The sequence below is a fragment of the Microplitis demolitor genome, chromosome 10 (genome assembly GCF_026212275.2).
Source record: "Microplitis demolitor isolate Queensland-Clemson2020A chromosome 10, iyMicDemo2.1a, whole genome shotgun sequence".
Taxonomy (NCBI): domain Eukaryota; kingdom Metazoa; phylum Arthropoda; class Insecta; order Hymenoptera; family Braconidae; genus Microplitis; species Microplitis demolitor.
This window is the reverse complement of record NC_068554.1, coordinates 2,888,224-2,913,526: the sequence shown is the minus strand read 5'-3', so window position 1 is coordinate 2,913,526 and position 25,303 is coordinate 2,888,224. Positions and strand designations below refer to the sequence as shown.

The window sequence follows — 25,303 nt, the reverse complement described above, 5'->3', positions numbered from 1 at the left end:
CCCCAACATTTTTCTTTATATGTTTTTTTACCTGTGCAAGTACAGTATAATGATCAAATACAAACTTATTTTGGATCACATCTGTGTGCACGAAAAAAATATTAATTGCAATATAATACTCTACTGTAATTTTAATTCAATTAATGATTTCTGTAACCCGATAAAATTGAAATATTGATTTAAATATTTTCGAGGTTTAATTTTAGCTTAACAAGGAGTAAAATTGTTTTTAATTTAAATAATAAATAAAAACAAAAATATAAAAGTCATTGTGTGAATTTTAACTCGCGTATTGAACGAAACAGCCGAGTCATTAGTGAGTTAAAGCTCGATAAAAAAATTTCCGCGAATAAATAAAAATAAAAATATACAAAAAAAAAAAAAAAAAAGGAGTGCCATTAATATCTAACGATTTGTTCCAATTGTTGGATATTGATTTATTTGGTCTATCAATCATGTAATTTATTAAAAAAATGAATCTTACACTTTATTCTTTATGTCTTTTTTTAGAATGAAGTAATAGCTGTCGCCTTAAGTGCTCTTTTGAGTCAGGGTGAAGTTCCACTTTCAACTTCCACGTCACTGTAAGTATCATTTTTTATATTTCATTACTGTTTTATTAATTTACCAAGTAGCTAGAAATTTTTTCCCTCTACAAAAATATACAAATTACTATTGTTGTTAACTTATAGACCGGAGATTAATAGACATGATTTATGGTTAAAAAAAAAAAGCAATATTCTTTGCTGTCTAATATTTATTATTTTGTTTGTGATTTTTTTTTGTATCAGCGGTTCGATTGATCGAAGTTCACTTGGACAAAATGTATCTGCCCTATTCGTTAAACTATACACGAGAATATACTCGACTACACTAGCGTGATTGGAGCTACGGCATTTACAACTTTGAGAGAGCAGGTCACGCAAGAGCTCACCAATCAATCTCGAAAGCTTTCGTACAATTTCGTTCTGGCTTGTGGAACACCAAACATTATTCACTTGACCTTTATATATATTTTCTACATATAAATAAATAAATAAATATATATACTGTAAAAAATTGGGAGTGAATATGGATTTTATTTAAATCCAAATTCACTTTGTCAGAGTTCCGGAGTTTAAAAAAAAATCACTCTGCATTCGGAGTGAATAGGGATTTTTTTATGGGCGGAGTGTTTCGGAGTGTCGCGGATTTTATTTAAATCCGCATTCACCCGGTCCGGAGTTTTAATACTTAAATAAATTAATATTTAATAGAAACAGCTGTTAATTATAAACATAATTATTTAAATAAATAATTCATTGAGATATTAATAATTAAACTTAAAATATTATGCTTTTAATTTATAAAATGTTTTAGTAACTCACTAAATTATAATTTCATATATATAATACATAGTGAAGATATTAAATTATTGAATAGCTATAGTGACATAGTTTTTATGGGAATATTTTATATTTCGGTACAATATGAAATGTTATCACGTGGTATGGTTGATGTAAGTCATATGACAGTTTGTGACTCAGTGGAATTATATTTGTAAAAATTTTATTATCAGCTGCTTATAATTTTTAAAAATAATTTCGCGTGAATATATGTTCAGAGAGCTCGTAATTATTTCCGTACTCAATATAAATATCGAAATATCAAAGACCTAAGCTCACTATATTACTAATTTTTTTTGCAATTAATATTTTCCGAAACATCCTTCAGAGTGAAATTCACTCCCAGGGAATTAAATAAATAAAAAATCATCCACTCCGTCTTCACTGGGGAAATTTTTTACAGTATACATATTAAATTTTTCTTCTTGATCTCAAGCTCTAATTTCGATGATTTTCTGCCCCAATTTTTCCGTCAATCTGTTACCATTTTTTTGAATGATTTTGCACAAAAATCCTGTTTTTTTTTTTTTTTTTTTTTTTTTTTTATTGAAAATTACCTTCAGTAAAAAAATAGTGTAAAGCTCATTAACTTTCTTTTCTTACAGAAATTCTCAACTTTCGACTATCGACAGATTTACACTCAAATTTTTTCCCAATAGCAGAAAAAAGTAAAAAAAAAATTGAGATTTTTCTGGCACTGTTTGTTACCCCGTAGGATTAAATTTAAAGTCACAATTAAAAATTCTAAATGAAAATTTTTTTTTTTTCTAAATTTGATGACATCAGAAATAAATTTATCAAGATTTTATGTAAAGAATATATATAAAAATAAATAAATTTGTTTATTTTCGCAGAGAGAAATTACTTTATAATGTTGACTGCGAAGAGAACTACAATTTGCTTGAGGACATTTATGAGACCCTAAACTACGATTGCGGTAAGTCTCCTATCAGATTGTTTCATTTCTCATATTAAGTATATATATAGCGAAACTTAATATTAATAAAGCCTCTCGTGTCGTATTGTGTAGAGGATTTGCGTAAAGTAATTCCAGTATAAATTCTAAGCAAGTGGGATCACGACATTCCTATTTAACGTTGACTAATGTTAACGTCTTAAATATTTATTTTACAAAAGATAAATAATATTTATTTATTATTTAGTAAGCTTGATATTTTTATTAATTTAAAATTAAATTTCTTTATCCTTCCATCCACAAAAGACCTTATCAAACATATTTACATATTTTAATATCTATAAAAAAAAAAAAAACGTAAATTGATCTATAAAAGGAAAAATATCTAAAAAATTTATCACAATTGGATCCATATATTTAAAATATTTTTTTTATCTATGAAACAGAACAAAAAAAGTGTCAGAAGGTTTGTCGACAAAATGCCCGAGGATAAGTTATAAAAAAAAAAAGAAAATATTAAAGTGAAAAGCAAAGAATACAGAGCCGAGTGACTACTTTTTCGCTCCGTATGTATGATGAACTTTTCTTTGGTCGTGCACAAAGAATTTTTGTTTTTCTTTTACACTCGTTTCTTTGTGTCGAAAAGAACGACCGAAAAATAAAATAAAACGAATGAGGAAATAAAAAAAAAATTAAAATTGTAAAAATAATGAAACACTCTGGTGTAACAATAACTAACATGCTATTTATGTCAAAGTTAAAATTTAATCCTTTAGCTTTAGATTTTTTTTTTTTTTCTGTAAAACCGATAGACTAATTTATTTTTTTATCATTTTTCTTTAAAAATATATATTTTGTTATTATTAATTATATCTCTTATCTGAGCTTTTCTCAAGCATTTTATCTTCTTTGCAAAAAACCTTTTGAAAGACCCTCGAAAGTAATACAATATCTGGTATACGGATCTTTTTCTTAGGCATGGGTACAGGAAAAAATATAAGCGCTTATAGGAAAAACGAATTCACTTTACTGTTATGCTTATATTATAAGAAAAAAAAAAGAATTTTTTTTTTTAAAAAAAAGTTTATCTAGAATATAAAAAATGGAATTTTTATTTCTTTATTACTGAGAAAATTTATTTATATGTAATATGTTATATAAATTTTTATAATTTAATAACTTTGTATAAATATGTATGACATGAAAGATAAAATCTTGAATTTTTTATGCAAATTTTTTTGCCACTGAGTTTTTATTATTTTCGCATTGAAGCTCAGGAATTTAAAATAATTATTAAAATTTAAAAACTGGAGAATTTTGAGACAAAGTAAAAGTTTATTTAAAAAATTTTTAAAAGGAAAGTCAAAAAATTTATCAGTTTTCTAGTGTATTTCCAATAAAACTGCCCGGAAATAAAAGTTCATCGGGAGAGAATCACAATCAATTTTGGGGTGATATAATACCGTCTTTAGTCCTGAAAAAATCTGATAAGAGTATCGGCTCACTTGGTCTTGAAAGCCAGATTATTCAAGATTTCACTTCGCTACTGTTTTATTTCACACCAAATTTTTTTTTATCAATTATAAAAAAAAAAAAAAAAGAGAGATTTAAATTATGAGTGTAATATCGCAGACATCAGACAAAAACTATAAGTAAATAGAGTAAATAATTAAAAAAAAAATATTTAAAAAAAATGCACTTTTCAATTATTGAATTTTTTAAATGCGCATTTTTTTAAAATTTTATTTTTTTAATTACTTACACTATTAATAATTTTAAATTTGTTCGATGCTACATTCACTCATTCAAATTTAGGAATAAAAAAATTTAAATTAAAAAATATATGGTATTTTCACTTAACGGACAAATATGACTGCACCCAGTCGTTATCGAAATATTGGCGCGAATTTTAAAAAGTTTATTTAAAGATTTTTTCTATAATTTATTTAAATTCGTATTAATAACACTTGAAAACACACGTTTGCTTAAAACTACCATAAAACTTTTGGTAAGTACGAATAGATGTAGTAATTATAAACAACTGTATACTAATTATAAAGTATTTGTACTCAACGCTAATTGGAGTACTACTGCAGTACTTAAAATTTATTACGTATTAAAAAATACTAATTAAAACTATTTTATTTAATTCAGTTCACTAGTTTCTAAAAAAAACTTTTTATAAAATCACAAATTTTATTATTTATTTACCCTGGCCATTTTACCTCAACTCGATTTAAACAAATAATTTAAATATAATTTTACAATTTACTAATAAATGATTTATGCTTTTCCGGTTATTTAAAATTTTATCACACAATTTTCACTATGTCAAACGACTCAAGAGACATTTACGCAGTACGTGACGTGCATTTTATGTGAAATTTTTCTTTAACTTCATACATATATGGGTAAAAAAAATATAATATGCAAATAAGAGATGAATAAGATGAAGCTTTAAAGCTTCACCTCTCACCGTAGTTGGTATTTGAAAGATGATGTTACTACGTGTAATTTTATTTTAATGAAAATATATGCAAATATTAATTACCAACTTTACATTTAAACGCATATTTTTGAATTATGTCTATTACTTTTTTTTTAAATCTTTAAATTAATATTTTTTCATTAAAAACTAAAAGAATGATATGAAAAAAAAAAAAAAAAAATAAAGAATTATCACCTAACAGGTGACAAAGAAAAATGTACTTAATACACAAGGGAAAATAATTAATCTGATAAAAAAATATATAAAAATTTTAATTTATATGTATGAGACTTTGTATTACTGGGTGTAAATATATAATTTATTCAGTATTTGTAATGTATGTAAACTTTTGACAGTGTTGGTAAAGTTTAATTTAGTTGATGAGTGAAATAATAGAAAAACAAAGATATATATATGAAGTTGAAACAAAGAGACATTTGATGAAGACGCAGAGACATAAACTCTGTTTAAATTGCTACATCTGCTTTGTTAATTTACAAATGAATTAATTATACAATTGAATTTTTTAAATTACATTTAATTAATTAATGAGTATTTTAATATAAAATAATTATTAGCAGAAATTTATATAAATATCAGTTTCTCTTTACTATGACTTGATTTTGAATTGTAAAAATAAAAATTTTATTCAGAAGGAAAAATCTGATTGAGGTAAAATGGGCCTGGATTGCAAAAAAAAAATTTTGAAAAATTTTAATTTTCCAGCTCTATTCAGACTGTCCAACTTGCCCACCCTTTCTACAAAACGTAACTAAAAATTTTTAATTAAAAAAAAATGGCATTTCCGGTCGGAATTTTCTATTATGGAAAAGGCTGACATTCTTATGAGAATATTTCCCATGTGTGTGTAGAAGTTCCTGTACACACATGGGAATAGTTCCTATATATTATGGGAATAGGTCCCATTATTTATTGGAACCATTCCATTAATTTTCTCTCCGTGTATAGCAATAAAATACAATAAATTTTCACGGAAAAAAAAGTTGATCAAAAATGACTGTACTAGACGGCCACAAAATCTATAAACTTTTTTTTTTTAAATTAATTTGTCTGGTGAAAATTTTATTTTTCTAATAAATTTGAATTACCAAAAGAGTAATTTTTCACTGAAAACTGGCTATTATTAATTTTTTATCACAATTTTTCCGGTGTATATTTTATTACCAACATAACTTTTGTAATATTTATTAGAAATTGATGATTTAGGTGGATCGTAAAATAAAATAGATCGTAAATAAGTAGACATTAAAGTTTAACAATTTAACAGGGAAATAAAGTGCGCGCTATTAATTCGCGATGTGCTGGTCGAGTAGGTAGTTGGGGTAAATGTGCAACGAATAACTCTCACACACGGCACACTTTTTTAAGAAGTCACTAGTAATGCGCCCGTGTCAATAAAAAGAAATGGAGTTTTTCCGTGTGTAGTCTTAGGGAGCGAAATTGGCTTCCACCTGTATGTCGTGAGGCTGTGCAGTTTGCAAGAAAGAGAGCTTTAAAAACGTGTGTGTTTTATCAAGAACTCTACTAATACTCTCTTTCTTTGCTGCTGTGTACTCGTATCAGCGTTTTTCTTTCCTTCTTGGATTTTTTATCTTCTTCTTCTTCCTTTTTTTTAGTTCATCCTATCTCTGCTCTTGACATCTTCTACATCTCACTGAGCTTACGTGTGTTGGTTTTCAGCCACGAGTAACTAGAGTCATATCACTGGCCTTTATATTACGTGCTCGTCGCCAACCGTTTTCGGTCCATTCTTATTACACATATTTACCCACATAGTCTTCATTTATCCACACATATATTGGGAAAATATTACATACTTACTATGTCATATCTTATTTACATTATATGATATTAAAAATTTATCTTTTGCGTCCCAAGAATCAATGTCATACTTTTCATAATTTTTTTTTTTTTCTCAAATTTAGGTCATCATAATTTTTATTACAACCCACTATTCATATTTTTAAAAATATTAAAAAAGTTTTGAAACCTATCATCCAACTGAAATTTCATTATGTTCATCAATGTCAATTACGTGAGTAATCACTTTTTTCTTAGATAATATAATATAGAGGAAAAAAAAATGGAGCTGAAAATTTAAAATTTTGAAATGATAAAATTAAGAATTCGGATTTTTATAGAAAAATGAAAAAAATATATTTTTACGACTAAATCTCGTTTTTCGAAATCCGATGGGCTTAGAAAAAATTTAATGTACATAGATTTACTATCTCTTCTTTTGTAACAATAAGAAAATCAGAGATATCGCCCTTTTTCATAGAAAATGACCTTTGAAATAGCGATATCAACCCCGGCAAAGTGAAAAGATATCCTTTTCCGGTTGCTTCCTGTTTCTCGAGATCCGTTGCGCTTTGAAAAATTATAAGTATATACTGATAAAGTTGATGCTATAAAAATGATTTATCCTCCCAATTTATTTAGACGAATGTTAGTAATTTTTTTTTTTCAAAAAAAGACAAATTCTTAATTTTCCGGCCATTTCGACTTTTTTCTGCTATATACTGAATTTTCATTTATGTTTACACCATAGTACTTTTACCAATATTAATTTCATTCATAATAGTTTTCAATGGTGTAAATGATTCGGTGTTAAAAAATTTAACACTTCCGGTGTGAAAGTTACACGACACACGGTGTTAAATCTTGGAGCGTGGGAATTAAAATGTTCACACCAGTGTAGACTTTTTCAAAGTTCTCAAGACTTCTTCAGAGTTTTTCAGAGAAAAGTCTGAAAAATTTCCACCAGGGATACTCCGGTATTTTACAGTAAACGTGCAGTATTTTACCGAAATTTTTCCATAACTTCACGGCATTTTACTGTAGATTATCGTATTCAGAAAAATTGCCGTGAGTTGCCGCGACTGCGTGATTTTGCGGCAAAAATGCGGTAATTTACGAGCAATTACGGAAATTTACCGTAATTCGGATCCGCTAGGGCTATAATTATTAAATTTTTTAAAAAATGATCTACATTAATAATGATAATGATATACTAATACTGCAGCCTAATTATTTGATAATTTTCCACGACAGATTAACTGACTAAGAAAATTTCACACTGAGCAGACCGTGTAAAGTTTTCCATGACCATGTTCACACTAAAATTTTTTAGCGTATGCATACGATCAGTATAATTTCACAAATTTTCAAATCCATCAATATTGATGTCATAAATTTTTCAACCTTCATTTTCCTGTAAAACATCTTTTATATCCTTTTTACGAGGACTATAAAGTTTGTACTTTTAGATCCACTATATCATTGAAAATATGTTATGGTAAATAAATTAACTGCCCATAATTATAAGTATATTAGCATAAAATCCTTTACGATCTCATATTCATTTTTACTAGCCATTACCTCATCAAGAATATGTCTGCAGTATTTATTATTAAATAATTACCTTCTCCTGCGCTTTGATAACTAATTAACTAAAACTTTAATGTTCACATAATTGAATTTATCTCATAAAATTCAAAAGTTATCTATTGTTTCCCTTTCATATATTTTCTTTACAAAAAAAATTTAAAAAATTTAAGTGCCACGCTTATTAGTTTATTATTATTATTAAATTTTTTTTTTTTTTTTTTTTTTTTTTTCATAAACTTTTAAAGGTATTATAAACCATAGTTTGAGGGTAGAAGTTTAGTTACCACGTGAAATTTAATGAGAAGCCCAGAGCAGCTATACTATCGATTTCCATAGTTTGTTAGCCGTACTACTGGCTAGCTAGCTGGCTTGACTGGTTTAATAATTCAATTTTATTATGTCATGTCAGTTTCTATTTAAATTTGCGTTAATTATCAACAGAATTATTAACACATATTTAGATATACATCTACTTTATGAATTCAAAATCCTTAATTGTGAATTTTAAACGAAATTAGTTTTAATTTATATGTAAATATTAAAGCCGAGCAAATAGTTTGAAGATTTACAAATAATTCAAAAATTTTATTTTCAACGACTTAAAGTTCTAATACTTTTTCCAATAATTCAAATTTTTGTCAGAGGCAAATAAAGCTCGAATCTACGAAAGTATTAGTTTTTGTTACTTTGAAAACTAAACCCTCCATTGAATAAAAATTGAATATTTTAAAACTGATGAGAATGTTGTCGATTAAAATCGAGTAATTTGAAAAGTTAAAAATATTTAAAAAACTTTTGGATAATTCAAATTATTTTATTCGATTCGACTTAAACATGTTTAATAATTATAATTATATATAATTATATAAATGGTAATAATAATTTGTAATATTATTTAAACCATGTTTTTGCAGATATAGAAGTGAATGTGATTTTGGACTACTTGGGTCAGGAATTAATTTCAACAGCCTGCGTTGGTCTACTCGAGCGTGCATTTCGATGTCTCGGAAATGACCTGAAAGCATTTCTAACGACACTCGACGGCGTGAATGATGTGGTACAACATCAGTCTGGTACAAATACAGAAGCTGAATTTGTGTGTATTGCAACTCCGGATGCAGTCGAGCTTCATTTTACGACTGATCATCCTTCCATTGCTTATTTACTTGTTGGCAGCCTCAAAGGCATTGCACGACAATTTTATAATGATAAAGCTGATGTTTATATTCTACCCGATCCATACAATACTAAATTCTTTAGGTATGTAATTATTTTTTATTTTTAATTACAAATTTATAATTCGTATGAATTCAAAAATTCAAATTGTAAGAGTTGCCGCGGATTAAAAAAATTTGAAAAAGTTTTTTTTTAAAATGTTTGTTATTTTTTTTTTTATTCAAATTTTGAACTCGTGATAAATTTTTTAAAATTTTTGAATAATTAAAAAATTTATTAATCATTCGGAAGCTTACGGATAAGATTCGAATTTAAAATCCGTTAAATATTTAAAAAAATGAAACTAAAAAATATTTTAATATATTTTAATAAAATGATTTTTAACGATTCATATTTTTTGTTTTAACTTGCAATGCGTCATTTTTCTCTATATCTCCGCAATTTTTTGTTTTAAATTGCAAATTCAGTTTCGCTGTAATTGGACACAGAAAAACATTCGATTGAATGAAGAAAAAAAATGAAATAAATAGAAGACGTGGGATGTAAAAGCAATGTAAAAATATTATAAAACTCAATACCATGTTTTTATAAATTTAAATTTCAATTGTAATTGAATTTTATTTCGTATCAGCGTCAAAATGTTTCAAGTAAAGATACACGGCAATATATGAACGTATACATCTATATATATGTATAAATTTTTTTTATACACTATTGACATGGTATGTACGCGTGTACAGTGAGCCTAGTAATTTCAAATTTAAATTTTATCAATTCAAATCATATATATTTCATCAGTTGATACTGAGTAAAAGCATATAGATCGTAAATACGTGCGCGTGTTTTTTCATTGGCAAATGGTATTTTGTCATGCATACTATTTTATATTTATCATATACATTTATATTTATATATCAGCAATGATACAATATTATATGTATATATAAAGTAAAATACTTTGATAATGAAATAAAAAAAAATTACGGAAATAAAATAAATAAATAATTGGCGCAAATGTAATATTTCAGTTAATATACATTTATTAAATATATATTTATAAAACATGAATAATATATTACAATGCATGTTCAACTGAGACATATTAATTAAAATAATAATTATCGTTTATTTTTTTTTTTGAAGGTATCGTATAACACCGGAACGTTATGAATATTTGGGCACGACATGTGACGATAGCAGTGAGGCTGTGACATCAGAATCACGAATATTATCCGAAAAAGCTGTTGACTTGCGAATGGGAGTTGCAAGCTTTTGCAAAGCGTTTCCTTGGCATTTTGTTGTGGACCGTCAGCTTGAAATAGTGCAACTAGGGGTTGGATTCATGCGCATCTTCGGTCACAATCTCAATAGACTTGGTCGTGAAATATCGACGTATTTTGTATTCACGCGACCTCGTGGTGTTACACTTACATTTCATGAGATTTTAAAACGTGCGAATACACCCTTTGTATTGGCGCTGCAGAAACCACCGGGTGCTGATAAATTTCCGGCTGAGGTGAGTCGATATCGTTTATTTAGATTACGGACAATAATGATGCTAGATTATCGTCATTATTTTGGTATGCCTCGAAATGTTTTAGCACTTAAGCTCACGCGATTTATTTTCTATCAATTATTTTTTTTTAATTAATTTTACATTTATACTCCAATGAAAAATTGATCCATTATAAGACTCATTAACAATTTTTTTTTCTTTAAAAAAATTTTTTAGATTTTTTTTTTTGGATTGCACCTATAAATTTTTTAATTTTCTACATGTGCATTTTTTTTTTTATTATTTTTCGAAAAAAAAAATCGAAAAATTGTTGATTTTTTGTCAATTTATGATACTGAAGCCAACGATAATTTTTGGATTTTTTAAAAGACGATAAATTATAAAAGAAAAAATATTTTAAAAAATTACACTTCTAGTCTTTTTAATTTTCTACATGTGCATTTTTTCAAATTTTTTTATTTTTCAAATTTAATTGTTCAAAATAAAATCATAAAATTTTGAATTGTCTGTTAACTTCAGGATAATGTCAATTTCAGGATCATACTTTTATCTATAATAAGCTTTTGTCATAATGTATATAAAAATATATAAAAGCATTTTTCGTTATACTGTAATCCAGGGGCTGGAATTGAAGGGTCAAATGGTCTACTGTTCAGAATCAGATTCAATTTTATTTGTCAGTTCACCGTTTCTCAATGGCCTAGACGGTCTCACAGGACGAGGTCTATTTATTTCGGACATTCCGCTTCATGATGCCACTAGGGACGTAATTTTAGTTGGCGAACAAGCTAGGGCTCAGGTGACTATCGTAATCCGTATCATTCAAACCGTATTATATATAAATATACATATAGATATATATATTATTAAATCACTCTTGTCACATTATTACCGACGTGTATAATATAAATAAATACACATCCACAAAAACACTTTTATATCCATATAAATACACATACAATAGAAATGTCTTTCATATTGAATAAAAAAATTTAATAAAATATATTTTTATTGAATGTCATATGAATGAGGATTTACTTATATGGATATATTATTCTCGGCAAAATTTTCACATTTAATATCACTACTTTTTTTTTCTTTTTTTTTTTTATTTTATTCTTTTTATTTTCATTTCTCTTTATAACAGGACGGGTTGAGACGACGTATGGACAAATTGAAAAGTTCTATTGAAGAGGCTAACCGTGCTGTCGACGCTGAGAGAGAAAAAAATGTTAGTTTACTACATCTTATATTTCCACCTGATATTGCTAAACGTCTTTGGCTCGGTACGTAATCATTATATATTATTAAATGTCAGTATTCATTTTTAAAAACGTATTTTATTGACGTTCAATAATCGTCACCTACTTTTAGTTGTAGAAATATTTTCTTTTTCACATTTTATATTTTTTTTTTATTTATTTAATTTTATCTCGTGATTGATGAAAAAAATTTTTAAGTCGACTCAGGTCTTAATTTAATCAAATATGCATACGATTTATTATGAAATCAAAAAAATATTTTTTTGAAAAAAAAAAATAGGCTGTCTTCATAATTAAAAAAAAAATCTTGATAGATTTATGGGTTTTTTAATTATTCAGTAATCTTTTACCCTGCTCGAATGTTAAGTACATGCTTGGGGGCGTTCAATATCAACAGTTTTATCGAAAATTTCAATACTCCTTGGGCTAGTGAGCCACTGAATATTTACCCGAGATTATAAAAGAGTCAGATAATGTAAATAATCGGCAGTCACTTGGGAATATCACGATATCACGAACTAAGCCGGAAAAAAAAAAACGTTGTGATAAAAATTATTGAATGAAAACAACAATCCAATATAATTATCAATTTTGTTTATACCCTAAAAAATTAGCAGAGTAAATGCGAAGTATCTCTGAAGATCGGAAATTTTTTCGCGAAACGGAAATAAGAAAGAAATGAAAATGAAAATCTACTGGGTTTAGATTTCCGAAATTTTTCGCATGTGCTAGTATCCTAGCCGAAAATTTCAGCCAACCCTAATTACCCCTTAATGGAAAGCGGATAATTATTTATTATAATTTTAAAACTCCAAACCGAAGTGAATGCGGATTTAAATAAAATCCACATTAGTATGAAATCCCTCGGTTGCAAAAAAAATTTTGCGACGGAATAAGTTCGGACTTAAATAAAATCCGTAATCACTTCCGATTTTTTACAGTGTAATTATTTTTTGTCATTAAATTAAATTGAATGGGATGAATCAAATTTTTATAACAGATAAAAGAAATAATAATAATTCAATTTTTTCATTAAAGGCGAAACGATCGAGGCAAAGACCTATCCGGATGTTACGATGCTCTTCAGTGATATAGTAGGATTTACCGCAATATGCTCTACCGCCACACCAATGATGGTTATCAATATGCTACAGAACCTATACGAACGTTTTGATCAGTATTGTGGTCAACTGGATGTCTATAAGGTAATCTATCGTTCTAGTCCGATTAAATCATTTATCCTACTTTGGCGTATTAAGAAAATGTGTACCAATAATAATTACGTTAATGAATTGATTCATTTATTTATTAATTCATTATATTAAATACTCATTTTCAAATCTTCAACAAAGTTTCAAAATTTTAAATTTAATTTATTGGAAATAAAAGGAATTAAATTTTTGATAATTTATCTATTTGAATTGTGCAATTGAAAAAATTTGAATTATGAACTTTTTCAAATTTGCCTTTTTTTAACTTTGATCTATACAGATCTATATAGATCTTGATGATTAAAAATTTAGATCAGATTGAAATATGATTTAGGTCGCAGTTCAAAATTATTTTTCCCGATTCAAAATTATTTTTTTCCAATTACACTCGGTACTTACAATCAATAATAAATACCATCCGGAATTTTTTAGCTTGGGTCAAGGATTTTTTATCCACAATTTCTGAAGCATAACCATTAGAAATTCCCTTGGGAATGCGAAAAAAAAAAAAGTTTATTTTATCTTTACACTAAATTCCATAAAAATCAATTAAATAATTCGAGATATCAAATTCTTATAAACAATAAAATTTTACAAGTGTTCTAATATAGTCACCCGTATATTAAATAATTAAAATGACGTTAAAAAAATATGTGACGAAAGAATTTAATTAAATACTTAAACGAGTAAGGGAAGATGACATTAAATTCTTAAAACTCTAACAAACTGTATAAATTACCGACGGTTACGGGCGAAAACAGTCAAAAGGATATTCTACTATAAAATTAAACAACTCTTGACGTGTAAATGTTGCACTCGGTTATCAGTGCTCTACTATTATAATTCAAATCTCACGAGAGTTAAAAATTCTATTAACCCTAATGCTTTTATTTAAATTACCCTTGCATGTTTATTCTGAATTTAAAATAATAATTACAATTATAATTATCGTAAATAACAATGAGATTACCGAGATATAAAATATCAATATTTCAGTATCCGTATTAGTTTGAGATTCTTATCGTAAGCGGATCATTAATATATTTTTAGTTCCTTTATTTTATTTTATCAGATGACCTGCATTGATAATATTATTATTTATAACCATAACATATATTTTAATATAAATATAATAAAATTAATTATTAAATAAATTATTCATAATTTCAGGTTGAAACAATAGGGGATGCTTATTGTGTTGCTTGTGGTTTGCACAGAAATACGAGCACACATGCGCAACAAATTGCTTGGATGGGTTTAAAAATGATACAGACATGTTCTAAACATTTAACGCACGAAGGAAAACCTATTAAAGTATGTAATATTTTATTTTTATTGTTTTTTTTTTTTTTTTAAATATTTAATGAGAGTAAAAAGTATTGAGTGCTCATTTTAATTTACACCGAAAAGATTATCGCGTACTTAAACTTTTAATAGATTTAAAATTAGTTTATTATTATTATTTTTTTTTTTTTTTTTTTCGTTAATAAATTGGATAAGAGTAAAACATTTGAATTAATAGTACGATGATTTCAATGACTTAACAATAAAGCTCATAAATAATATTCGCTGAATAAATAAGTAATCGGCTTAGCGTAAATTTATATAGGATTATCAGAAACTTAAACAAGAATACCTATTGTTTAACTTTAACTTACATTCTATTAAGTTATACCGCTATTTTATAATTTTATTTAAGTTATTATGTGTCACTTAATTGTCACTTTTATATTTTATATGAATCACAATACAAAAAAAAATAAAAATTGGGATAAAAAGTGAGTTATACATGATGAGAAACTTCTAGTACGTTTATGAAATATTATTCTATAACGTTATGGTAATAATTACTTGGAATTATGGGATATAGGTCCATACTTTCTGGAAAATTTACCATTATGGGAAATTTCCATCATTATGGTAATGATTCCCATATCGGATGGTAATAGAATTATTGTAATGATTACCATATATAGAAATAGTTTCCATAAACAAATAGGAAGAAATCGTACAACTACTTTGTAATGGTTCCTAAGTACATAAGGGAATAAACCCATATATATTATGGCAAGCATTCCCATAATATGTGTGAAATATTTCCATAATATTATGGTGATTGTTCCCATGATACTATGATAAACGTTACCATAAAGTTATGGTAAAAGTTACCATACTTTATGGTAATGGTTACTAAATATTACCATAAATTTTTCTCCGTGTAGTCACGGTCAGCATTTAAAAAAATACTATTTTTTATAAAAATAACTACCTCTAAAATTTTTAGAATTTTTTAAATAAAGTGTTCCCTTTCTATGTTTTTTTTCATATTTAATTAATAAAAAAAAAAAATTTTTGATAAAAAGTGAGTTATAGTCACGGTCGGCATAAAAGAAAATACTATTTTTGATAAAAATCACTATCTCTAGTATTTTTAGTATTCCCTTTCTACAATTTTTTTTTCTTATTCAATTAATTAATTAAAAAATTTTGTAGATATTAAATTGATTGATTGAAAACTATTTTTTGGTATTTAAATACATATCACCGCTTAATTTATACTCGATGACACTAATATTCCAAATAAGAGAACTAATCGATAATTCGATAATCAGCAATTGATTCTCATATACAATGACAAAATTCGATATATATATTAACCGGGAAGTTTATAATTCACTAGATACTACTATTGACTCAAATTATCATAGCCCGCCGATTTTAATATTTAATCCAGTTATATTTAATTTATCGCCATATATTGACGAAATCAATAAACGTGGGGTAAAATTAGTTCTTTGAAAATTTATGCTTAAAAAAAAACAAAGCAATTTGACACATTTTGCCTCGGGGGATCAAGCTTGTTCGCCTCTCATTCTCCTAATAGATTAATTAAGGCTTATCATACACACAATGTCTGTATATATACATATACATGAACATATATGCTGTAGGTTAATTAATATGTCTTATCAAACTGCATCGCTCTGAGTTTCAAAAGTCTAATCGATAATTATAAAGCAAAATAATTTATTTTTATAAAATTAAATTTTATAATAAAATCCAATTAATTAATTAATTTTTTTGACTTTATTTTACTCCAATTACTCGTAAAAAAAAAAAGTCTATTATTTAAGTTTAATTTATAATTTAAATCTCCCGGTTGTATTGCAATTATTCAAAAAAAAAAAAATTAATTAAAATTGACATTCAATAATTTTTTTTTTATAATTTAAAATAGATGAGAATTGGAATTCATACGGGAATGGTATTGGCTGGTGTAGTTGGTAAAAAAATGCCAAGATACTGTCTATTTGGACACAATGTCACGATTGCTAATAAATTTGAATCAACTAGTGAACCATTACGAGTCAACGTCAGTCCAACAACGTATGAGTAAGTTTTTATTTCTATTATTTTATTGGATAAACTGTAAAAAATGCGGAGTGAATTCGAATTGGTCTGGATTTTATTTAAATTCACAGTCGCATCAGATTTAATCTGCGTTAGCTCTGCAAATTATTAACAGTGTATTTAATTTAATTAAATTGATTTGTTAATTGATAATTGATGATAAAAATAAATTTTTTTTTTCTAGACATCTTATTAAAACACCAGGATTTATATTAGAAGAAAGAAGCCGAGATAACCTTCCGAAAGAAATTCCATCAAGTGAACCAGGTACTTGTCATTTTCTGAATGGTTATCGCCATCCAGGCGTCGATGAAAGTAACCCACTGGATGCTCATATCCAAGCAGCCGTTACCGAGTATGATATTACTTGTGGCATGTAGATATATTATTATTATAATAATAAATATAATATATTAATATATTAATTAAATAACTAAATAAATAAATAAAGTATTAACTAAAAAAATATAATAATATATCAAGTGTTATATTTATTTTTTCTATTGAAAAAACCTCAATAATTATTTTTCATTGATTTTGAATTTTTTGTTTAATTTTAAAGCGGCGAAATTCAAAATGATAAAATATTTAGCGCATTTAGAAATATTTTATGCTTTTAGTCTTAAAAATGTGATCTATATATTTTTCAATCCAATATATGGATAAAATATGGGTGAAAATTGGAAAATTATTATTTTGGTGAACATTATAAGTTGGTATTGTTTGGACTTATAATTTTGTCTCTGTTTTCTTGTAAGTAACTTAATTATCATAATAAGATTCTGACATTTACTCACTTGTTTCGATGTTCTTGAGCAGGCGCGAAATGGATTTTTGAAGTTTGAAATTTATAAACACTGAGTTTAAAAATTACGAACACTGAATTTAAAAAATACGAACACTGAGTCTAAAATTTATGAACACTCATTTAAAAAATATAAACACTGAGTTTAAAATTTATGAACACTGAGTTTAAAATTTATGAACACTGAGTTTAAAATTTATGAACACTGAGTTAAAAAAAATAAAAGAACACTGAGTTTAAACTTCATGAATACTGAATTAAAAAAATATGAACACTGAATTTAAAATTTATGAACACTGAGTTTAAAATTCATGAACACTGAGTTTAAAATTTATGAACACTGAGTTAAAAAAAATAAAAGAACACTGAGTTTAAACTTCATGAATACTGAATTAAAAAAATATGAACACTGAATTTAAAATTTATGAACACTGAGTTAAAAAAAATAAAAGAACACTGAGTTTAAACTTCATGAATACTGAATTAAAAAAATATGAACACTGAATTTAAAATGTATGAACACTGAGTTTAAAATTTATGAACACTGAGTTAAAAAAAATAAAAGAACACTGAGTTTAAACTTTATGAATACTGAATTAAAAAAATATGAACACTGAATTTAAAATTTATGAACACTGAGTTTAAAATTTATGAACACTGAGTTAAAAAAAATAAAAGAACACTGAGTTTAAACTTTATGAATACTGAATTAAAAAAATATGAACACTGAATTTAAAAGTTATGAACATTGAGTTAAAAAAATATGATACTGAAGTTAGCCAACGTCTGATAATTTTTGACTTTTTTTTAAAAATGATTAATTGTGAAAAAAACAATAAATAAATAAATATGAAAAAATGACACCTATAACTTTTTTAATTTTCTACATATAAAAATGTTTAATTTTCTTTTCATAAGTGTGAGTGTAGCAGACATCAGACAAATTTAATCGATAGAGTAAATAATTAATAAAATAAAATTTAAAAAAATGCGGATTTAAAAAATTTGAAATTATCAAGTGCATTTTTAAAAATATTATTTCTTAAATTATTTATAATGTTAAATTTATCTGATGCCTGCTACACACTCATTTCTTTTCTTCCTAATCGATTTGTTGAAAAGAAAGATCCGAAATCTGTCAACTGTCAGCTAACTTCAGGATCATAAAAAATAACGAGTTAAAAATTTATGAGCACTATTCACTGATTCACGATAATTAAATGGCACAAATAGGTTAAGTATTAATACGATTTTTATTTGATACGAAAATATATTTTAATATTTTAAATTTAACACCAATCTACCGAATAATTAAATGACTCCGGCCACTTTAGGTTCCTAGTCCATGAAAGTATTCGCAACTAACGTTTTAATCGTTTCGAAATCGATATATATCGATATTTGTATGAATTCAAATTTTAGAAGCTGAACCGATAAGAAAGTATATTGCACAGTCGGTATATATGCAACCGATGATAAAAACGAACATGACATCGACAAAATTTGAAACTCTTACCGTTGCAAGAGAATGGTATGAAGTTTGAATTTTAAATAATAGGTGGCTAAGTTCAGACAATTAAAAAAAAATAATAAACAGTGAAATTACTGTTGTTTTTTGTAATTATTTATTTCATTTGTGCCTATTATTCAAATTATAATAATTGCTATTATTAATCTTTTCAAATTTATCTTTTTTAAAAAAATATTCAACGTCGGCTAATTTCAAAATTAAAATAAAACTGACAGAGATGCTGCTTACTTTTGAATGAACCATAACCCTAAGCTTTAGGTGATTGATCTTCGAAAATTTATTGAGGTAATTTAATTATTTTTTTGTTAATGATTCAAACATTTATTTTAATTAATTTTATTACAGCTGCAATTAAATGTCAAAAAAAGAAGATAAGAGAAAAACAATTCAATTAATCAGTGAGTTTATAAATCATCAACTTTAAGATCTTACATATTAAATACAGAATTAAAGGTAATTTGGTATTAAAATTTTTTTTTTTTAAATTAAATTTTTCAATTTTAATTTACTTTTTTATTTAATGAGTGTAAATATAACAGACAATTTTTAAATTATAAATAATTAATAAAATACTATTTTTAAAAAATTTTCAAACTCATAAGTAAATTTTTTATAATTATTATTTTTTTAATTTTCAAATTGTCAAATGTCCACTAACTACTGCCATTTTTTTTTTTTAATTTTCAAAATAATTATCTCTGTTGATAAAATCATAATATGAGTTATCAGTTATGAGTGTGAATGAGCAGACGAGACAATTTAAAAATTAAAGTAATTAAATTTTTAAAAAATGCGCGTACTGACTTCATTAATCTAAATAAGAAATTTTTAAATTCTTAATCTACTTAAATTTTATTTATTTACTCAAAAATTAAAAAATTTCCTACTTATCAGTTATATTCACACTCATTCAGTTATGAAAAATTTATATTAATTTAGTAAAATAATAAATAAATACATTGGCTTCATTAACTGTTTAATTGCAGACTGACTTAATCAGCCACCAGCTATAATTAGACGACCAAGCTGCGATTAGATAACGAGTTCTGGTTTAGATACAAAAATACAATAGTTTAATTAATAAGACAATTAAATAAACTAAATTAAAAGGTAATCATTGATTTATTCTTTTGAATTAAAAATTTGATAAAATATTAATGAATTTATTTTATTTGCAGGAAATTGATGCTAAGAATCCAAGCAACGAAATTAACTTTTAAATTTTCTATTATATAGTTCTAGTATAAAAAAAAAAAAAAAAAAAAAAAAAAAAAAAAAAAAATTACTATCAAAGTAAGTTGTGAATAATTAAATAAAATCTTAAATCTAATTAAGACTTAAGTGGGATGAGGAGTGAAGGAATTCAAATAAAAACATTTGATTTATTATAAAAAAAATAAATTAATTTATTTTTATTTCTTTTTACAAGTCAATGATGGTCTTTGACTCTATTGTTCGCAACGTACGTTATCAGTAAAAAAAAAAAAAAAAACTTACATTAATTAAAATAAGTTATAATTAAATTAAGATAGGGTGAATATGACAACGAGTGACTCAACTGAATGATGACATTTAAAAATTTACTCATAGATAAACTTGTCCAACTACCACTTGAATAAAAAACTAACTGCAGAGACCTGCAATTAATTTTTTACTAACCAGCAATTCTACAAATTTTTCTATGAATAAAAATACACCGTTCACTTGCTGTCATATTCATCCTAGTACCAGTCTTGGGAGTTTCAATATCACGTTTTGTTTATTTACATCTTGTTTGTTCGTTTTGGTTTTGGTTTCTTTGGGAATGTTTAGATGTTTAGTCAACTTCTTCAACCGTTGGGCCAGAGTAGTTGTTGTCTTGGCGATATTGTGCTCCACAATCCTGAGGACCCGCAGCGTTGTGACCCGGACCTTGATGGAGTTTGGTCATGATAGGTGAGCATTGCTTCTGAAGCTCATCCAATTTATGTTTGTATTCTTCCTGCTCGGCCAAGGTGTTGTTGTCGAGCCAATGGATGGTATCGTCGCAGAGCTGAGTGACCCGGTCTTTGTCAGACTGAGTCAACCGGGATCCGCTGTCCTGGATCGCTTGCTTAACTGAGAAGACGTAGCTCTCAAGTTGGTTGCGAGCTGCGACTTTGTCCCGCTGTTGTTGGTCTTGGTCGCGGTAACGTTCGGCTTCAGAAAGCATGCGGTCGATCTCCTCCCTTGATAGACGTCCTTTGTCGTTGGTGATTCGGACATCATTGCTACGACCGCTGGCGGTGTCCTTTGCTGTTACATGCAGGATTCCGTTGGCGTCCATGTCGAAGGTGACGTCGATCTTCGGTACACCACGTGGAGCAGGTGCTATTCCACTTAGTTCGAATTTACCAAGCAAGTTGTTGTCCTTGGTCATAGCACGTTCTCCTTCGTAGACTTGGATGCTCACGCCAGGTTGGTTGTCGGCGTACGTAGTGAATGTCTGGGACTGTTTGCAGGGTATGCGAGCATTGCGCTCAATGATGTTGGTCATCATACCACCTGCGGTCTCAATACCCAGAGACAACGGAGCGACGTCAACAAGAAGAACATCCTGGAGGGTTGAGTTCTTGTCTCCCTCACCGGTTAAGATGGCTGCTTGCACTGCTGCACCGTAAGCTACGGCCTCGTCGGGGTTGATGGACAGATTTAGTTGTTTTCCACAGAAGAAGTTCTGCAGCATCGACTGGATCTTCGGGATGCGAGTGGAACCTCCCACGAGGACAACGTCATGAATGGATCTCTTATCAAGCTTAGCGTCAGCAAGTGCTTTTTCCACAGGTTCCAGCGTGGATCTGAAGAGATCAGCGCAGAGTTCTTCGAAACGTGCTCTTGAAACTTTGGTGTAGAAATCAATACCCTCGTAGAGAGCATCAATTTCTATGGTTGCTTCGGTACTGGATGACAGTGTACGTTTGGCACGTTCTGCAGCTGTTCTCAGTCTTCTTAACGCTCTTGGATTGCTCTTTAGGTTCTTCCTGTATTTCCTCTCGAACTCCTTGCACAGATGGTCTACCAACCGTGAATCGAAGTCTTCTCCACCAAGATGTGTGTCACCGGCAGTTGATTTAACCTCGAAGAGTGATCCCTCGTCGATTGACAAGATGGAAACGTCAAAGGTACCACCTCCGAGATCAAATATTAGCACATTCTTTTCACCTTTCAGGTTCTTGTCCAAACCATATGCCAGAGCAGCGGCTGTAGGCTCGTTGATGATCCTGAGGACGTTAAGTCCAGCAATAGCACCCGCATCTTTGGTGGCCTGACGCTGTGAATCGTTGAAGTATGCTGGTACTGTGATAACCGCGTCCTTGACTTTCTGTCCGAGATAGGCCTCGGCGATTTCCTTCATCTTCGTAAGGACCATCGAACTTATCTCCTCTGGGTTGAATCTTTTAACTTCGCCGCGGAACTCAACTTGGATCTTAGGCTTACCTCCTTCGCTGACAACCTTGAAAGGCCAGTGCTTCATGTCACTTTGAACTTTTGGATCGTCAAACTTTCTACCGATGAGTCGCTTGGCGTCGAAGACTGTGTTTGCTGGGTTCATCGCAACCTGGTTCTTAGCTGCGTCTCCAATGAGTCGCTCGGTGTCGGTAAAGGCAACATAGCTGGGTGTTGTTCTGTTGCCTTGATCGTTTGCGATGATTTCGACTTTCCCTTGTTGCCATACTCCAACACAAGAGTATGTTGTTCCAAGATCAATACCAATGGCAGGCATTGTGTTTGTTTTAACTTATAACTCCTCACTTAACTTCCTTATAGTTTGCTTTGTATTTGTGTACTGGTGCCGACCCCAGTCGCTGCCGCGGCTTTTATACCATCGCCCAAAGTCGCAAGAGTGGGGCGCGAATATTCTCGATACCTCGCGTATATTTCACATGTTCTAGAAATAAAATTCATTTATTTTTCGATGTCTATTATTATTTTATCAGCATAAAAAAACAAAATTATTTAATTAGCGTGAAAAAACAATAGATTATCGATAAATAAATTTGTTTTTTACTCTTTTATTCATTTTTAAAAGACTAGAATAACGTAGAAGATTCTCGAGCCAAGGCTGTTATTTTATCATTTATTTATGATATTTATTGTTACATATATTTATTTATATTTTTAGATCTACTAGTAGTAAAATTTAAAAAAAAAATATAAAGAAAAGATATATATTTATATATTTTTTAGTAAATTTCCAGAACTTAATCGGGCTTTATTGATCGGGGCGTCCACTGCCGAAAATTCACGAATGTTCTATATTTGCAATAAAACATCTCAACCAGATGTAAAAATATACAGGAAAAATTGATGTCATATATATTTATAATATATAAATATTTATTTTTGTTATCTTGTCATTGAACATGATTACAAAAATTTTACTTTGGAAATTTAAAATATTTGGTGATATTTTTAAAAAGTTTAACAAAAATTAAGAATGTAATTTTTAAAATTGAGAGCAAGGACATTTTGATAAGTCATCATTTTCATATTTATGGATTTTTTTAATTTTTTAAGTTATTCATTAATTCTCGGTATGATAAAAGAGTTAGAATTATGTAGGCTGTTCTGGAGAATTCTAAACTCGGCTCGCAATCAATACCACGGTCTCGAATAGTCTCGGACATTAAAGGTCAATGACTCGAACATTCGAGAGTTTCTATGTTACCTTCGATGCAGTGTAGTAGAGTTCTGCAATAAAATAGTAATTTGTAATTCAAATTGACTACAGATGGCGGCAGTTTGAATATTTGAAGCGAACGTTCGTTAAAAGAAAGTGAAGTTAGCGGACAGCTGACAATTTTAAAATTTTGAATTAAGAACGTATAATTTTTATGTGATGAAAATAAAAAAATGCATGGTTGTAAAACTCAAAAATCAAAACATGCATTTTTTAAAATTTTGATTTTTTAAGTAGTTCATTTTTTTGTGGGTAATTTAAAAATTGTCATGTCTGCTATATTTACACTTATAAGAAGTAGGGAGGAAATGAAAAAAATTAATTAGGATATTTGAAAATAAATTGAAAATAAAATTTGATCACAGAAATTAATAAAATAATTTTCTAAATTCATTATTTTTAGTAATTGATTACTTGATTTGATTATTTTCAATATTTACAATTTTAAAAGTCATTTATTTAAAAAATTTTAATTAGTAGAGTTAATTACGTCTTTGACAAGAATAATTTACAGCCGTGAGCATTCAAATCAAAGTTAAAATTCGCGCGCTAATGAAAAGGACGCGCATCTACACTATCCAATCAGCGACGAGGATTTTTGAATTTTAGTTCACTGCGCATCACCTGGCGCCACTTGACAGTCAGTCGTTAGTCAGCTCGAACATGAAATCTACGGAGGTTGCAATTGCGTTAGTTGTGTTAATTAAGTTTTAATAAGTTTTTATTAATTATTATCAGTTAATTTAATCTCAATTAATTATAGTATTCTTTAAATTATATTTAAAAATAATAATCAGTATCAGTTATCGAGTGACATTCAAAATGGCGGTCATAAGTTTCTCATGGTGTTCGATGGTGACTATTATACTAAATATCATTAATTATTGATTTACTTTAATTAAATCTTTTTTTTTCATATTTTTATTATTCAAATTATTTTTTAAAAAGTGCAGTAATTATTTAGAGAAATTTTTGTGAATTAGTGAGTGAAATTAATAATCTAAATAATGACTTGCTTTTGGTCGAGTACTATAATTTTAAAAGTGATGAATTCAAATTATATTTATTTAAATGATACTAAAAAAAAAAAAAAAAAAAAAAAAAAAAAAACGGAAAATTTTATGATCCTGAAGTTAGCCAACAGTTCACATTCTTTTGTATTTTTTTATAATTCAATTCAAAAGCGAAAAAAAAAAACTAAAAATATGCACATATAGAAAATTTCAAAAACTATCGATGCAATTTTTTTTAAATATTTTTTTTTTAATTTATCATTTTTTTTTTAAATTCAAAAATTATTAGATGACTAATTTCAGTATCATAAAATTTTAAACTTTGTGACATTTAAAAATAATTCGTAATATAATTAAATTAAATTATCAGACATCTGCTGTTTTCAGCATCACTAATTTAAATTTCTTTTGTGTTAACAAGTGCCTAAGTGTCTAAGTGTAAATATTTAGTGAAATTATTGTGTCATGTGAGTTAAAGT

At 27.6% G+C, this 25,303-nt stretch overlaps 3 protein-coding genes and 1 long non-coding RNA gene across 4 annotated transcripts in view; 2 read left to right on the top strand and 2 right to left on the bottom strand.

Moving 5' to 3' along the window:
- The window catches only part of LOC103570076 (head-specific guanylate cyclase), a 29,532-nt gene extending 12,376 nt beyond the window's left edge, over positions 1-17,156 (top strand). Inside the window, exons 2-11 of the mRNA XM_053742454.1 lie at positions 511-584; positions 2,240-2,322; positions 9,115-9,460; positions 10,520-10,892; positions 11,512-11,691; positions 12,040-12,178; positions 13,193-13,359; positions 14,536-14,679; positions 16,604-16,758; positions 16,961-17,156. Coding sequence (XP_053598429.1) covers positions 511-584; positions 2,240-2,322; positions 9,115-9,460; positions 10,520-10,892; positions 11,512-11,691; positions 12,040-12,178; positions 13,193-13,359; positions 14,536-14,679; positions 16,604-16,758; positions 16,961-17,156 — 1,857 coding nt within the window. The remainder of the gene's footprint in view (positions 1-510; positions 585-2,239; positions 2,323-9,114; positions 9,461-10,519; positions 10,893-11,511; positions 11,692-12,039; positions 12,179-13,192; positions 13,360-14,535; positions 14,680-16,603; positions 16,759-16,960) is intronic.
- Positions 1-17,928, bottom strand: part of LOC103569979 (guanylate cyclase soluble subunit beta-1) — a 61,761-nt gene extending 43,833 nt beyond the window's left edge. The window contains exon 1 of the mRNA XM_014442014.2: positions 17,574-17,928. The gene's annotated coding sequence lies outside the window, so the exon portion shown is untranslated. The remainder of the gene's footprint in view (positions 1-17,573) is intronic.
- A 1,229-nt stretch (positions 17,929-19,157) lies between these two features.
- LOC103569980 (uncharacterized) lies at positions 19,158-20,366 on the top strand. The gene is made up of 4 exons (XR_548953.2): positions 19,158-19,397; positions 19,458-19,565; positions 20,099-20,222; positions 20,291-20,366. It is a non-coding gene; the product is annotated as an uncharacterized LOC103569980 (long non-coding RNA).
- A 127-nt stretch (positions 20,367-20,493) lies between these two features.
- LOC103569981 (major heat shock 70 kDa protein Ab) lies at positions 20,494-22,936 on the bottom strand. Its single transcript, XM_008547560.3, has one exon. The coding sequence runs from the start codon at positions 22,852-22,854 to the stop codon at positions 20,929-20,931; it is 1,926 nt and encodes a 641-aa protein (XP_008545782.1). The 5' UTR covers positions 22,855-22,936; the 3' UTR covers positions 20,494-20,928.
- Positions 22,937-25,303: the final 2,367 nt, after the last annotated feature.

What these genes read in the sequence shown, in the direction of transcription:
- LOC103569981 (XM_008547560.3), bottom strand. Translation starts at nt 22,854, where the DNA reads ATGCCTGCCATTGGTATTGATCTTGGAACAACATACTCTTGTGTTGGA.